Source organism: Polypterus senegalus, chromosome 12 (assembly GCF_016835505.1).
Source record: "Polypterus senegalus isolate Bchr_013 chromosome 12, ASM1683550v1, whole genome shotgun sequence".
NCBI classification, from domain to species: domain Eukaryota; kingdom Metazoa; phylum Chordata; class Cladistia; order Polypteriformes; family Polypteridae; genus Polypterus; species Polypterus senegalus.
The window spans coordinates 28265659-28280918 of NC_053165.1; the positions used below are offsets into that span (position 1 = coordinate 28265659).

The following is a 15260-nucleotide window of genomic DNA, read 5'->3' on the forward strand; positions in this document are numbered from 1 at the left end:
TATCTAACCCATAATGATATGGTGAAAAGAGGTTTCCAGAAAGGTTTGGAAATGTATTAAAACAGAAATCTTTCATTCCAATAAGTACTCAGTTCTTTACTTCAGCTCCAGTTCTTTACTTCAGTTCTTTGCAAAAGCCCCTTTAGCAGCTATTCCAGCTTTGAGCTCTATTTAGGTAAGTCTCTACAAAATTTACACACCTGGATTTGGGTAGTTTATGCTATTCTTCCTGGCAGATCCTCTTAAGTTCTGTTAGATTGGATGGGAAGCTTCTGTACATTGCTATCTTCAGGTTTCTCCACAGATGTTCTATGGGGATAAGTCTGGGCTTTGGCTGGGCCACTCAAGGACACTCAGAGACTTGTCTCAAAGTCACTTCAGCATTGTCTTGGCTGTATGCTTTGGGTCATTGTTGTGCTGAAATGCCAACTGTTGTTCCAAACTGAGGTTGCATGCACTTTGGAGCAGGATTTCTTCAAAGATATCTTTGTATTTGGCTGAATTCATTCATCTCCCAGTTCTGACCAGTCTTCTTGTCCCCCATGGTAAGATGCTTCTACCACCATAGTGATGGTATTAGGCAAGCAACCAGCCGTGCCTGGTCTTCTTCATACAAAGTGCTTAAAGTTCTACCCAAAGAGTTCAGTTTTTGACTCATCAGACCAGAGTCCTTTAAATATCAAGGGGGAGTTAGCCACTCTACCATAAACACCTGATCAGCGGAGTGCTGCTGAGATGGTTGTCCTCATTTTTCATTTTGAGATGTTCTCCCATCTCAACAGAGGATTTCTTGGTTACCTCCCTGGCCAAGGCCCTTCTTGCCTGATTACTAAGAAAGGACAGCCAACTCTAGGAAGAGTCCTGGTGTTTCTAAACTTCTTCCATTTCAAAATTATTGAAAATGCTGTGCTTCTGGGAACACTCAGAGCTAAAGAAATGGTTTTATCCCTATGGGCTGATCTATGTCTGACCACAGTTTTGATCACGGAGGTCTACAAAGAGTTCCTTGGACGTGATTTTTGTCCTGACATTCAGTCTGAAGTGTGGATCTTCTATACACAGGTGTGTGCCTTTCAATCAGTTTAACTGAGAGGACTCCACTGAAGTTCTAAACACATCTCAAAGAGAATTAAAGCAAGCAGGATGAACCTGAGCACAATTAGGAGTGCCACAGCAAAGAGTCTGAATACTTCTAATAAATAAGACATTTCCGTTTTGGAGTTTTAATAACCATGTAAACCTTTCTGAGAACATGTTTTGACTTTCTCATTATGAGTGTAGATTGATGGGTAAAAATGGCAAATTTATTAATTTCAGATGAAATCTACAACACAATAAAGTGTGTAGGAAAGTGAAGGGGTCTGAATACCACTACCTGGTGTGGAGGATGGCCGGCCATTTATCCCGGGCAATACCCCCAAGCCGCCAGGTGGAGCCCTCCTTGCAGCATGGAGGTCCCCAGAAGACCAGCAGGGCATCATGGACAATGGAGTTTTTATGCACAGCCCTGCTGGGACCATGGGGGCCACAAGAGGGAACTGCAGGAAGGACCGAAGACTTCTTCGTGCCCTATGACCCGGAAGTTCGTCATAGGAAGAGCGACGGGCTTCCAGGATGAAGAAAAGAACTTTTACCTGACCCGGAAGTGATTGACAGTCACATGGACTGGGGATTGGGAACACTTCCGGGTCAGGAGATATAAAAGGACTGTGGGAGCTCCCAGACGAAGCTGAGCTGGGTGGAAGGGTGGCAACGCGTCTGGGAGCTGGAGGATTGGTTTATTGTGTATTATTGTTAGTGATTTATGAGTATAGTGGAGAAGAGGGTGTTTTGTACACTGTGGAGATTTAATAAAGTCGATTTAAGGACTTTTACCTGGTGTTTGGAGTTGTGGACAGGGGTTCAAGGGAGCAAGAGTGCCCCCTATCTACCACACTGGCTTTGAACCATTTCAGTTAGCTAATCCCAGTTTTAGGCACATTTTTAAATATGTCTGTTTTATAGCAATCATCACCACTTCAGTTGCCTGCCTGCGTATTCGACTCACAGCTCTTAAGAAGAAATGTCACATTTCAGAGGTGCTGCACTTTACCAGAAACTCAAAGTTTGGCCCTATTTCATAATTTTGTAAACCTTTAGTGATCTAAATATGACATCTCATACTTGAGGTGACAGAATGTTTCCACTTCACTGACAGACTACACCATTTCATTTAAACATTTCAGGGACCTTGCAGATTTAGCTTAAATATGAATTGTAGCCTCTCATTAAATGCATTACTATGCATCTAACATGGATAACTTGCTTCCTGAGATCTGTCACCACAAAAATGATTTTCCGAGCATTTAAACAATAACTAGAAGCTGGGAAACCCTAAAGCTGATATTACATTATTCAACTTTTTGTCAAAGGGCTTGTCAGATTTGCTAATCTCAGTTGCTGATTTCATTACAACCCATGTCACATTTATCGAGCGAGTGTCGATCTTCCAGTGATCTTCGAGCTCACTCCTTTGTTTGACAGCCAAAAGTGTGTTACCTAGATAGATAGATAGATAGATAGATAGATAGATAGATAGATAGATAGATAGATAGATAGATAGATAGATACTTTATTAATCCCAAGGGGAAATTCACATAATCCAGCAGCAGTATACTGATACAAAGAAACAATATTAAATTAAATAGAATTTAAAAATGAAAAAAATAAAAATAAAATTAATGTTAGCATTTACTCCCCCGGGTGGAATTGAAAAGTCGCATAGTGTGGGGGAGGAACGATCTCTTTAGTCTGTCACTGAAGCTACTCCTCTGCCTGGAGATGATCCTGTTAAGTGGATGCAGTGGATTCTTCATGATTGACAGAAGTTTGCTTAATGCCCGTCGCTCTGCCACAGATGTTAAACTGTCCAACTTTACTCCTACAATAGAGCCTGCCTTCTTAACAAGTTTGTCCAGGCGTGAGGCGTCTTTCATCTTTATGCTGCCACCCCAGCACACCACCGCGTAGAAGAGGGCACTCGCCACAATTGTCTGGTAGAACATCTGCAGCATCTTACTGCAGATGTTGAAGGATGCCAACCTTCTCAGAAAGTATAGTCTGCTCTGACCTTTCTTACATAGAGCATCAGTATTGGCAGTCCAGTCCAATTTGTCATCCAGCTGCACTCCCAGATATTTAAAGGTCTGCACCCTCTGCACACAGTCACCTCTGATGATCACAGGGTCCATGAGGGGCCTGGGCCTCCTAAAATCCACCACCAGCTCCTTGGTCTTGCTGATGGAGTGGCACATTATACAGGGTTAACTGCAGTGATCTCCGTCCTTTAATTCTTTTTTCCAGTCAGTTATTGTATGTAAAATACGAGACATCAGTCAGACGAGCAGGTTTATCCATGTGGTGATTTGTGTGTATATTTGAAATTTGCTCGTTTCATCAAGTGAGGGGGTCCACCTATCAGTTGAGCAAAATCATCAGTGTCACTGTTAATTTCTGAAGAATTGTCACTATTATCACACTGGAATTGGTTTCTTTTTCTTACACTTTATGTGCCTGTATTCAAAATGCATGTCACCGCAATTGCTATCAACACCTGACCTTCATCGCTAATAATGTGAAGGAAAACACAAACTTTTTATGTTATAACATTCCGGCCATCACTTGGGATTAAATGACGAGCTCCAGGCTGCCTGAAGCAGGACAGCTGTGCTGCGCATGATAAGGGAGAATGAATGCTTAGATAACAAGTTGTATGTACAAAGGAGGATGAGTGCCAGTGGAGGAAGGAGACCTTAACTAATTACAATAAGAAATGTGAGGCATGCAGCTCAATGGCCAGAGCATGAGTTTTGTAGTTTAACAAATCAGTGAAGCATTATACTGTGTGATCAAGGTGCCTTATATTTATAGCCAATAACATATTTTCTTTTCTATTACCGTATATACTCACATATGAGTCGGGTCTTGAAACCTAAAAAATCAATCATAAAATCAGACCCCGACTAATACGCCTGTACAAAAATGCGACACTTAATTTTTTTTTTTTTACATCTTCTTGCCTCCTCCAATTTCGCATCAGTTTCTCAGGCGCATCAAATTTTGTTGCAGCAGCGCAGTTACCAATTTCTTTCACTACTTCAATGACATTTAATTTAAAACCAGCTTCATATTTTCTTATGATTGAACACTCCATCGTAGATAAGGGACGCTCTTTTGATAAAGTTGTATGAGGGTGTGAGATACAAATAACACAAGTCAATGCAAACATTGCTTCGGAATAGTTCAGGTATTACCGTGTGGTCACATAGGCAAAATAGAGAAAGAGAGAGAGGTTAGGAGCACATTGCCGCACCCACACAGATAAAAAGGAAGTGTGCCCCGTGGTTACTCTCTCAGGTGGGCATTAGCATATCATTATCTCTTGGACCAATAGTGTGAGTTTTCAGCATTCAACTTATACGACCAACATTATAAAATACCAGAAATTATACTGTAAAATCAAGTCCGACTTATCCCCGAGCATATACGGTATACAACTGAGTTAAGTAAATCTGTTATGTGAGCTGAGTGGAAATAAATAAGACCCTGTGCTTCTGCTCAGGGATTATCCCTCCTGCTACTCTGTCAGTTGCAGGGACGCCCCTTTTTGCAAAAAGAAATAAATGTGAATGACAAGCTTTCTCCTGCCTGATTCTTCATGGTGATTATTTATATGGATTAAATTTCTGTGACACTAGACGCTGTTCACTGGATGACGGTGTGCGTGCAGCTCAAAGTGGATGAGTTATGAGAGATAGCGGTAAAGAGGGTTAAAGAAAACATGATCAACCAGTCTAGCGGCAGGAATATTTCTTGGAAAAACAAAGAAGAAATATTTATTTATATTTTTTTTTATTAAAATTAGGGACAATACAGCTCAGGTTATCTTATATGTAACTCCAGCTGTAATGAAATATTCAATTGTTTTATTACAGTTAGTCTAGTTAGCTTCTTTAATCATTTTAGTTTTTCTTTTTTTTTCAGTTTACAAATAAAATTTTTTTAAATAGTTTTCATCTTTGTTTTCATTTTTTTTTAGTGATGATAACCTTGGTCTCAATGTTTTCACTGTAGTAACTGCCAGTGGCCAGCTGCAAATCCACAACGTCAGGATTACAAAGGCCCTCAGAAGCAGCTTCTTTATATCATGAGCAAATAGAAGAACATATTGGTAATAGTGACTCCATTACACCATAAGCAAACAGAAGAATCTATTGCACATGGAGTAAAGAATTTGCTTTTGAAAGACTTTGCAATCTACACATTGTAAATTTGCATCTGGCAGCTAGCTAATGGCAGTTACCACAGTGCAAATGTCCAAATTTGGTGTGATTTCATAACAAACCACTTAGGGTAGTCAATACGATTTACACTACGAACAGGTGGAGTGTAGTGGCATTGCTGTGCAAAAGTCGGAGGCTGAGTGACAGAGAGCTAAACTGATATCTCCAGGAAGTTGCATAGAGCTTAGAGGCATGCATCGGATTTCTTCTATTGGTTCACAGAGTAAAGAAGTTGCTTCTCAGGGTTTTTAATGTTGCAAGTTCACAGCTGGCAACTGGATAGTTGGCCACTGGCAGTTACCACAATGCAAATCTCCAGATTGGGACAAATTGTGACGTAATTTCATAACAAAACACTTGGCGTAGTCATCAGGATTTGGACCATGAATGGGTTGGAGTGTATAGTCTGTGCTGTGCAAAAATTGGGAGTTGAGTGAGAGACAGTTCAGCTGTTGTCACCAGAAAGTGCTCGGCTTGCAGTGCAACCCCAAAGCCTACAAGTGTAGGAGTTTTCCTATTGGATCACGGAGTAACAAAGCTGTGTCTGAAAGCTTTCAATGTTGTGAGTTCACAGCTGACAACCAGTCTGTTGAGTGCTGGCAGTTACCACAGAGCAAATATCTGGACTGGGATGGATTGACGAGTGATTCCACAACAAAACAGGATTCTGAGCAAGAACAACAAATCTGGGAAACCCATTTGTGCTTGTTCTTATTCATGGCATTCTTTAATGTTATGATTTTATCAAATTTTTCTGATATTCTTCCTCAGAATGAATACAGTACAGTCTCGCTTATCTGACATAAACGGGCCGGCCAAACGTAGGATAAGCGAAAATATTGGATAATGGCAGGTGTTAAGAAAAAACCTATTAAACGTCAAACAATGTTAGAATTTTACACATTACGAACCTAATAATCATGTTTTACAACATAACAACTGAATAAATTAACTGAAAAAAAGAACTTACAGTTAAAGAATTGTCTGACGTTAAATACAGTATGTACTGCAAAGTTCAGTCCTGTGATGATTTAAAGACATTTTTGATCGTAGTCTGCTTTCCTGATGAGTGCCGTTTCTTCTCTGTCAAGTCTTGCCATCTTTGCAGCATTATATGTCGATTCCTTTAGCTTCTTCTTGTTGCTCAATGTAATTAATTGCAGTTTCTAGCCTTAACTCCGTTACTAATATAGTTAACATCCGTTTGAGCGTATACTATTTACAACAGCATTGTGACTGCGTGTGTGTGTTTGTGCTGTGAGGTGCGAGTCCCTGTCTTACACCGGAAAACTCGAAGCTGAGTCTCAGTACTTTTAGCAACACCAACTTTATTAAGCTTGAAACAGCAACAGCGAGGTTATTTATTGTAGCGGGATCTTTCACTCTCCTATACGCAGACACAGCAGTCAGGCAGGGTTGAGGGAAAGTAATACTGTACCCTGCACATTTATAATGTTCCTTGTTCCTTGTATCACCCATCAATGGCAGGCGCTTATAGCATGTCCGCGATCTTTTTGGATTCGCTTTTACATCGAACTGCTGCAGAGCTGGGAGACTGCAATTGCTTTGGGACGCTTTTCCGCGTGTCGTCCCGTTGGATGGAATCCCACAAGAGTTTAGAAACTCACTCACACCAGCCATGATTTTTTTCAAAGGTAAAGTGCAGGTTAATTTGTTTTATGTATTTTTACTTTATATTTTGTATTAATCATTTTTATATGAATAGTTTTGGGTTGTGGAACGAATCATCTGAGTTTCGATTATTTCTTGTGGGGAAATTCGTATTGATATACTGTAGGAGTGCTTTGGACTGAAAGCACATTTTCAGAACGAATTATGCTCACAAACCGAGGTTCCACTGTAATTAGCTGCGGCAGAGTCTGGAGCAACAAAAAATAGACTACGCTCACGCTCGCAACTTGCAGTTCTTTTTGCCAATTGATGCATATTTTTTTTTTTTTGCGGTGGGACGTTGGATAATACAGAATGTTGGATAAGCGAAGGTAGGATAAGCGAGACTCTACTGTATTTGGAATTTGTGCAGAGTTGTAAAAAATCAAGGATATATGGCACATCTTGACAGCTAACCTTGTTTGTCTCCTTCAGAAGCTTTTTGATCTTGAGGTTTTGGGGTTAAATGTGACCTTATTGAAAATCAGAGCCAATGAAATCGGGAGTGTGTTAGTCCTTAGGAATTCAGAATGGATCTGGGAGAAAATGCCTTTAATAGAAGATCTTTCCACACTGCTCCACATTTACAATTACATTTACATGTATTTGATTAGCAGATTCTTTTATCCAAACCAACTTACAAGAGAGGTAAACAATCGAGTAACATCAAGCTAGGGCCTGTTTGTTCAGCAAGTGTAATAGGACAGGTGACAAAAGTTGATTGTCCCCACTTATGTGTGTGTGAAAGATGGAATAAGCAAACATAAGCAAACATTTTGTCCTGATGCACTTGACTTGCGCATCTAGTAGACTTATTATATAGACTTATATAGACTTAGACTTCCAGTCCATTTGAAAGATATTCCTCCATGTTACTTAAGGCTCATATAAAAGGCCCCATCCAAGATTCATTCGACATCATTCATAGCAGAAACCATTGTAATAGCAGCCCAGACTTACCTTAGTGACTGGAATGAAGCCCTTGGAGTCTACATTGATGCCGCTGTGCTTTAAAAAGGTAGTTGCTGGGACTGCACCTACAGTTAAAAAAAAAAAGTTCAAACTGCTAAATGAGCACATCAGACAGAAATAAATTTAGCCTTGTGAAATGTCAATGTTACTCTACAGCTAACTGCAGTTTTCTGCTTGTTCCTCCCATAACTCCTACTGAGAGGTTGCTGTTAAGAGCACGTTTGGTTATCATTGTTATGAAAAACAATACCTCGCTATCTGATGAAAGACAATCTGTCTAACAATGATCAGCATATTCACATTTTAATAAGAAAACAGTTTTCAAATCTGGACCCTCCTATGTCTATGAATCTGATGTGCCCAATGTTTGTTTGACCACATCTAGCTAACCACCTTTTCAATTTTTAAAGATGCAAACATGCAGCCCCACATACAAAGTCCATCAACATCATAGTCGAGGTGATGCTCACACACACTCTTTCTGTGTGTTCTTACAAGTAAAGTGTATCTTGCCTGCACCGATGACACAAACGTCAGCCCGTAGGACTTTTCCACTGTTCAACACCACTTCTTTTAGCTTCAGAGAGGAGAAAAAAAACAAGAGAAAGAAAATACAAATTGTTTATAGCCAAATAGTTTAGAAAATACATTTTTTGAACCAAAGCTATTTATAGAAAAATACATTCATAAATATTAAACAGAGAATTTTCATTCAAGTCTACATTTGTCAGCTGCAAACTACTGAGATTTCCAAAAGATTATGGATGCAATGTACATTGTGGACCAAGGGGGAGCTTTCATGACCTCCAAATAGAAGGAAAACCAAAAATGTAAAAAGGAATGCATTTATTATACTCAAAAGATAACAGTACAGAAGGGTACAGAGATTTGGAGGCGAAAAACTACAAAAAATAAGCTAACAGATCAAAATAAATAACTTTCTCTTGTCATCTATTTCATTGCCGCCTTTCTGTCTCAAGTCATCACTCTTCTTCCTGCAAGCTCTCTATCCAATATTGAAGTTCAGCTGGCATAACGCCACGAGGGTCTCTTAAGTATCTACTTCTAGGAACAGCTCAACTATCCCTTTCAGTGTCTAACAAGAGCAAAAATGGGGTGGTCCTGGCAGGACACTCCCAACAGTCTGTAATGTCTTCCATCACCACCCTTCTTTCAGCCCCCTTTTCACCTGACACTGACGTTCAACAGGCATATTGTCACAAGGTTCTTTTAAGTTTCTACCTAAGGCTACTTCCAGGAGCAGCTCAACTCTCCTACCCAGAGTCTAACTACAGCAAAGATGAAGTGGTCCTGGCAGGAAACTCCCAGCAGTCTGCAAGTGTCCCTACATCACTAGATTCCCGCCTTCCAAGTTAGGGAAGGGCAACCCCATGGACACTATCATAAAGGGAAGCCGACAGACACAAATTAGATAACAAGTCTTCCTGAGGCCACCCCAGTGCCCTGGAATCGCAGGCTGCAAGGCACCACACTGTTATGACTTGTGTTCATTTTAAATGAATTATTTATTTATTAGAGCTCTGTTTATCACATTATTATTATTATTATTTCCAGACATTGTTATCCAAGATGACTTGCAACGCAAGATATAATATAAAAAAGAATGATTAGAAGGTGGAAACAACAAAAGCAACAGATAACAGGAGAAAAGATGTGGGAGTTTAGGGTATTATTTGTAGATACAGTAGGTGCAAAGGGTGATGGTGTGAGGAACCCTATCAGAAATGGCTGACGTTAAGAGTGGTGTTCCACAGGGGCCAGTGCTTGATCTGCTTCTAATGTTAATCTATACAAATGATTTAGATAGGAATACAAGTAACAAGCTGGTTAAGTTTGCAGATAATACCAAGATAAGTGGATTAGCAGATAATCTGGAAATCATTAAATCGTTACAGAGACTTGGACAGCATGCAGGCATAGGCAGGTTTGTGACAGATGAAGATTAATGTCAGTAAATGTAAAGGATCACACAAAGGAAGTAGAAATGTTAGGTCTGAATACACAAATGGGGGTCTAAAAATCAAAAGTACACCTTATGAGAAGGATTTAGGAGTCGTAGTGAACTTGACACTATCAACTTCTAGACAGATTTCACAAGCCATTAAGAAGGCTTGGGTGCCATAGGTGCCACCAGTGGGAACTGCAGGAAGGAACCATCCCTGCATTCTAGAAACTTCCTCCTGATCCGTCTGACTTTGGGCAGATACCAGAAGTCCTCCTGGGATCTTGTTTAAAGGAAGCCGCTCTGCTTTGCCTGGAAGAGTTGGACTCAGGAAGCAGGGGACAATACTTGTAAGAGGAAGAGGACTAGGGAGAGAGAAGTAAAAAGGAAGGATTCCAAAATAGGTATTATATTATATATAAGGTACTTGGAGGAATAAAATCAATTATAACTGATCCCATAACTATGTCAATGTTAGTTGTGCCTGGGATTTGGGGCTCAGTGGTGCCCCCTGTCTTCTACAATGTGTATTATGAAAAGGATTATGACTTTCCTGTTACAGTGGAACCTCAGTCACAACCATAATTCGTTCCAAAACTCTGGTCACAACCCGATTTCCCCCATAGGATTGTATGTAAATACAATTAATACATTCCGGACCGTACGAAATGTATGTAAATATATATTTTTTAAAGATTTTTAAAAATTTGGAATTTGGAATAGTTTGGCCATTCTGTGGACCATTATATTGTTACAGGTTGATTACAATCAGATGTCTTAAACTAATAAACAATATGCGGTTAATATCAGTGTATTAAATAAAGCCACGTTAGGGATGTAAATCTAAAAAAGAAAGGGAAACCACACAGCAACAGTAGCACTGCTTTGACACTGAGTGCCACCAGTTTGAAAAACCAAGCCAAAAACTTGTGTACGTACACAATGGATTGAGCTGGCGTGAGAATGTGAGTGGCATTATGGCAAGTTTAGTTTTTATACATCACGATGTAAGCGTGGAAATGGGCATATGCAACATTTTTGTGCATGCGCATCATTTATACATGAGGCCCCAGGTGTGTTATCAGATAGTATTCAATATACATAAGCAGTTTTCATATTTATATAGTTCTTGTGTTTATTAATAAATTGTATTATTCTGTTTCTTAAAGCACGTGCGCTTCAGTTACCTTGATATAGTTCTAATGGCTGAAAACCCCTCCAGCCGAGATAAGTTAGGATATAAATTAGAGAATTCCCAAATTTCTTAATTAATTACTGCCATTGCCGATCTTGGGATCTGATGTGCTAAGTGATGGGATAACAGATCAATCCCCCAGATGCAGGCTTTTTCCTGATGACATTGATTTGTGCAGCACCAGAAAGGAAGAAGTGGAGAGGAAGTTGGAAGAATTGAGAAGGGCTCTGGAAGATAGAGGATTGAAGATAAATAGGAAAAGGACTGAATATATAAGGTTTAATGATGACCAAGATTCAGATGCTAGCTTGCAGGTTTTGAATATTTAAATATCCAGGATCAGTGGTAGCCCAAGATGGAGAATTATTGCAGCGTGGATGAACAACTGGAATTAGGTATCAGGAGTATTGTGTGATGGAAGGTTGAAGGTAAGGTTTTAACACTGGAATTACCAGAGCCTATGAAAAAACTTGTAGATCGGGCCTATCTTTAATCCGTTCACACCTTTCTACCAGCGTCCTTTGTCCTCTAAATGCACCGATAAAGACAAGCTGCAAGCAGCCGGCTATTCCATCTCCCCACCATCGCAGAACATTCACAAAGTTCTCCCAGCTCATGCTTTGATTGATTATCTGGGAGTGAAGTGGAGTTTTAGAGTGGAAATAATTGATCGTTATTTGGAACACACGCATTTCATGTGTGTTCTGTTTCTACAGTAATCTGTGTAACACATTTGTAAAACAGAAACGTTTTTCATATTTTAGTAGTAAATGACAAAATGTAGGCATAAACTGTATAATGCACTGAATAAGCTCCTGATCTGACTCTAAGTAACAGTGCCAGTATACATTAACACTCGATATGACGCTGTTCGTTTTCAAATAATATTGCATTAGTGCGATGATGTTTTCACATATATTGTCTCTTTCTTTCAGGTGTGTAACAGAAACCACAGCTTACAGAGAACTGTGTACATTGTAACAGGTACACACATTGTAAATGTAGGAAGGACTATCCTTGCGTGTGTGTGAACTGTTAACATTTGAGTCTAATATTTGCATATAGCGCTGAACTTACTGCTCTGTACTATTCTGTCCTCTGCATGTCCTGGAGTACAAAAGAAACAGCATACAGCAACATGTGGGGACTGGCAAGATCGAGGGAAAAAACATGAGGTCACTAATCACATACCACAAGATGAAAGAAAGAGACAATATATGTGAAAACATCATCGCACTAGTGAAAACGAACAGCGTCAGCATATATTCAAACCCAATTTTGAAGCTGTTCATTTTCGAATAATATTGCATGTACTGTGTGTTGAAACTGCTGCACTGAATAAGCTCACACCTTCTGTAACAGCGCCAACGTGTATTCAAACCCGATCTGACGCTGTTCGTTTTCAAATAATATTGCATTAGTGCGATGATGTTTTCTGATTAATTTTATACCCAATGTCCCATATATTTGTCTCTTTCTTTTTTTGTCCGTGCTGCGTCGACATTGTGCACCAGAAGGCGTGAGCTTATTCAGTGCAGCAGGAACACTCAATAAAACTGAATAAAAAATAAATAAAGTGACGGTGAGATACGAAGAAGGCAGATTCAGCAGCATTTGTGTGTCAGCTTTTATTCCTCCAGATCAGAGAATGTCCAGTTCCACTGCCTCAAAACACCACTCACATCCACAGTTATTCCCAGTTTCAAATACAAACTAACAACGTCAGACCCCTAGGGCAATGTATGTATGGAGATCATGACTGAGACAATAAAAGTGAAAAAAAAAGGTAACTTTTACGAGTACAGTACTATAAATGCACACGGTCTGTTACAGACACAAACCAAATGTATGTGTGTACTGTATAATATTAACAATAAGAACAGCTCACTACTGAAAACGGCAAATATAGGAGACAGTCAGGATTGAACCAGGGACTCTTGATTACAAGTCGGCAAATCTTACCGCTACGTCACAGAAGCTGTTCTATTGTCCTTGAGCCTTTTGTGAAAGTGTTTATTTGATCTTTGGATTTCAGGCTTCACACATTCTATTGTTTATGCCTACATTTTGTAACATTTATTACTAAAACATGAAAAACTTTCTGTTTTAACAATATGTTTACACAGATTACTGTAGAAACGGAACACACATGAAATGCATGTGTTGCTATTAACAATTTATTATTTCCACTCTAAAACTCCAGCAGTTCACTCACTCCCAGATAATCAAACAAGGTATGAGCTGGGAAAACTTAGTGAATGTTCTGTGATGGTGGGGGATGGAATAGCTGGCTGCTTGCTGCTTGTCTTAATCGGCACATTTACAGGACAAAAGACTCTGACAGAGAGGTGAGAACGGATTTAAGGTGGGCCAGATTTACGAGTTTTCTCGTAGGCTCTGGTAATTCTAGTGTTAAAGACAGTGGAAAGACCAGCAATAAGTTTCCTTAAATTCTTATGTCTGGTCATTGTAGTTGATAAATATCTCCTTGCCTCTAGAATGAAGAGCCCCAAACTAATTACGTTAATGAACTTGTCTAGCTTTTACAGCCTGATTCTTGTGAAGCTGACTGTACAACAAATTAACAGAGCATTGAGGGACTCCATTCACACCTGTGGCTCTGCTGCTTCCAAAGTTAAGTATTTTATTATTACCACTTATTATTTGGCGGATGCCTTTACCCATGCCAACTTACAGCATTGGAATGATACATTTGGTTACATTTCTTTTTGTTTTTTCTACTTGGGGCACAGGCTGGTGAAGTGACTTGCTCATGATTAGAGGTTTTTGATGCAGTCTCTCCCATGGTCGAGTCTGATGATGTAGTGGTCTTGTGGAATGCCAAGGGGCAGAGTGGGTGGGTATGAGAGGGTTTTATTTCACCTATTGATTGCTTCCCATTCTGATATACTGATTTATTTTTGCCTTTCTTAAATAAAAAATGGATTACAACAAGAAGCAGAAGCCACAGCAACCATGAAAATCTTTTTGTTCTCCAACTGGCGGCTGACAACGCATACATATGGAGTGAATACGATTCCGCTACTTGCATTTGAGTGCCTGACTTTGATTGTCTTGCTCGTTTTGAAAAAGATTACTATCTGTCAAGACACATTAATAAAAAGAAAATGCACCCTTGATCCATTTGATTTGGACAAATTCCAGTGGGATTCTTCTGTCTTCCTTTTCATTATCTATTGAAACTAGAAACAGACATACAAAGAGCCCCCCTGTATAACAGCTTTACCATTAGAAACAGAGGCAATAAAAACCATGAATTGGCGATTTCCATTGTTGAAGTTTTCAATACCTTTCCTTGTTGTCCACGAAGCTCTGATACTTCATTTAGCATGTAGAACTTAACTCGGTTGTTCTCAAACATCTAGAAGGGGAAAAATAAAGATTAGAAATATGGTTAGACCTTCAAACTACCTGCTTATCATGTTTCTCCATTCTTCTATCCATTTTATTCATTACACAATCATATATAAAGCTGAAGTCCTTTCCAATCACATCAACAAAGCAAGAACCAAATGTGGATGGGCCAATCTATTGCAGGACACACTCTTGCCACACAGCAAAAACCACATACAAGAAGGAACTCACAAATTCCAGAAATCGGTCCACAGCACTAATAAGGTAGGGTGTAGTTGACAAATATGCCACCAGGTATTGTATTCCTACAGTCTGGTTAATCACTCTGTCGAGTAGTGTTGGTTGTATTTCTGGCATTTATTCTACAATTGTGCAGGCGACTTGAGTGATTTGTTTTAAGAAACAATGATTGTGTTTTTCAACATTGTTGGACTTGTTCATAAAGAGTTTGTTCCCCATGTTCTTGATGACTTCATTTTAAAATGACAGTCTCAACCCACTGAACTAATCTTCTTCCTAATTTTAAACACTTCAGTCGTGTCTCCTCTTAACCTCCTTTGGTGTAAACAGAAAAGACTCAACTCCTTTAATCTTTCCTCATAACGTATCCCTTATAATCCTGGAATGAGCCTAGTCGCTCTTTTTCATTTTATCTAGCGCTGCTGTTTCCTTTTTGTAGCCAGGAGATCAAAACTGCACACGGTACTCCAGATGAGGCCTAATCAGTGTGTTATAAAGGTTGATCAGAACCTCCTTGGACTTG

At 39.5% G+C, this 15260-nt stretch overlaps 1 protein-coding gene across 4 annotated transcripts in view; it reads right to left on the bottom strand.

Moving 5' to 3' along the window:
- Positions 1–15260, bottom strand: part of LOC120540415 (apoptosis-inducing factor 3) — a 173423-nt gene that overhangs the window by 30621 nt on the left and 127542 nt on the right. For all 4 annotated transcript variants that reach the window (XM_039771151.1, XM_039771150.1, XM_039771149.1 and 1 more), the window contains exons 15-17: positions 14433–14504; positions 8478–8541; positions 7953–8029 (exon numbers count right to left, since the gene is read on the bottom strand). In XM_039771151.1, the coding sequence (XP_039627085.1) occupies positions 7953–8029; positions 8478–8541; positions 14433–14504 (213 nt within the window). The remainder of the gene's footprint in view (positions 1–7952; positions 8030–8477; positions 8542–14432; positions 14505–15260) is intronic.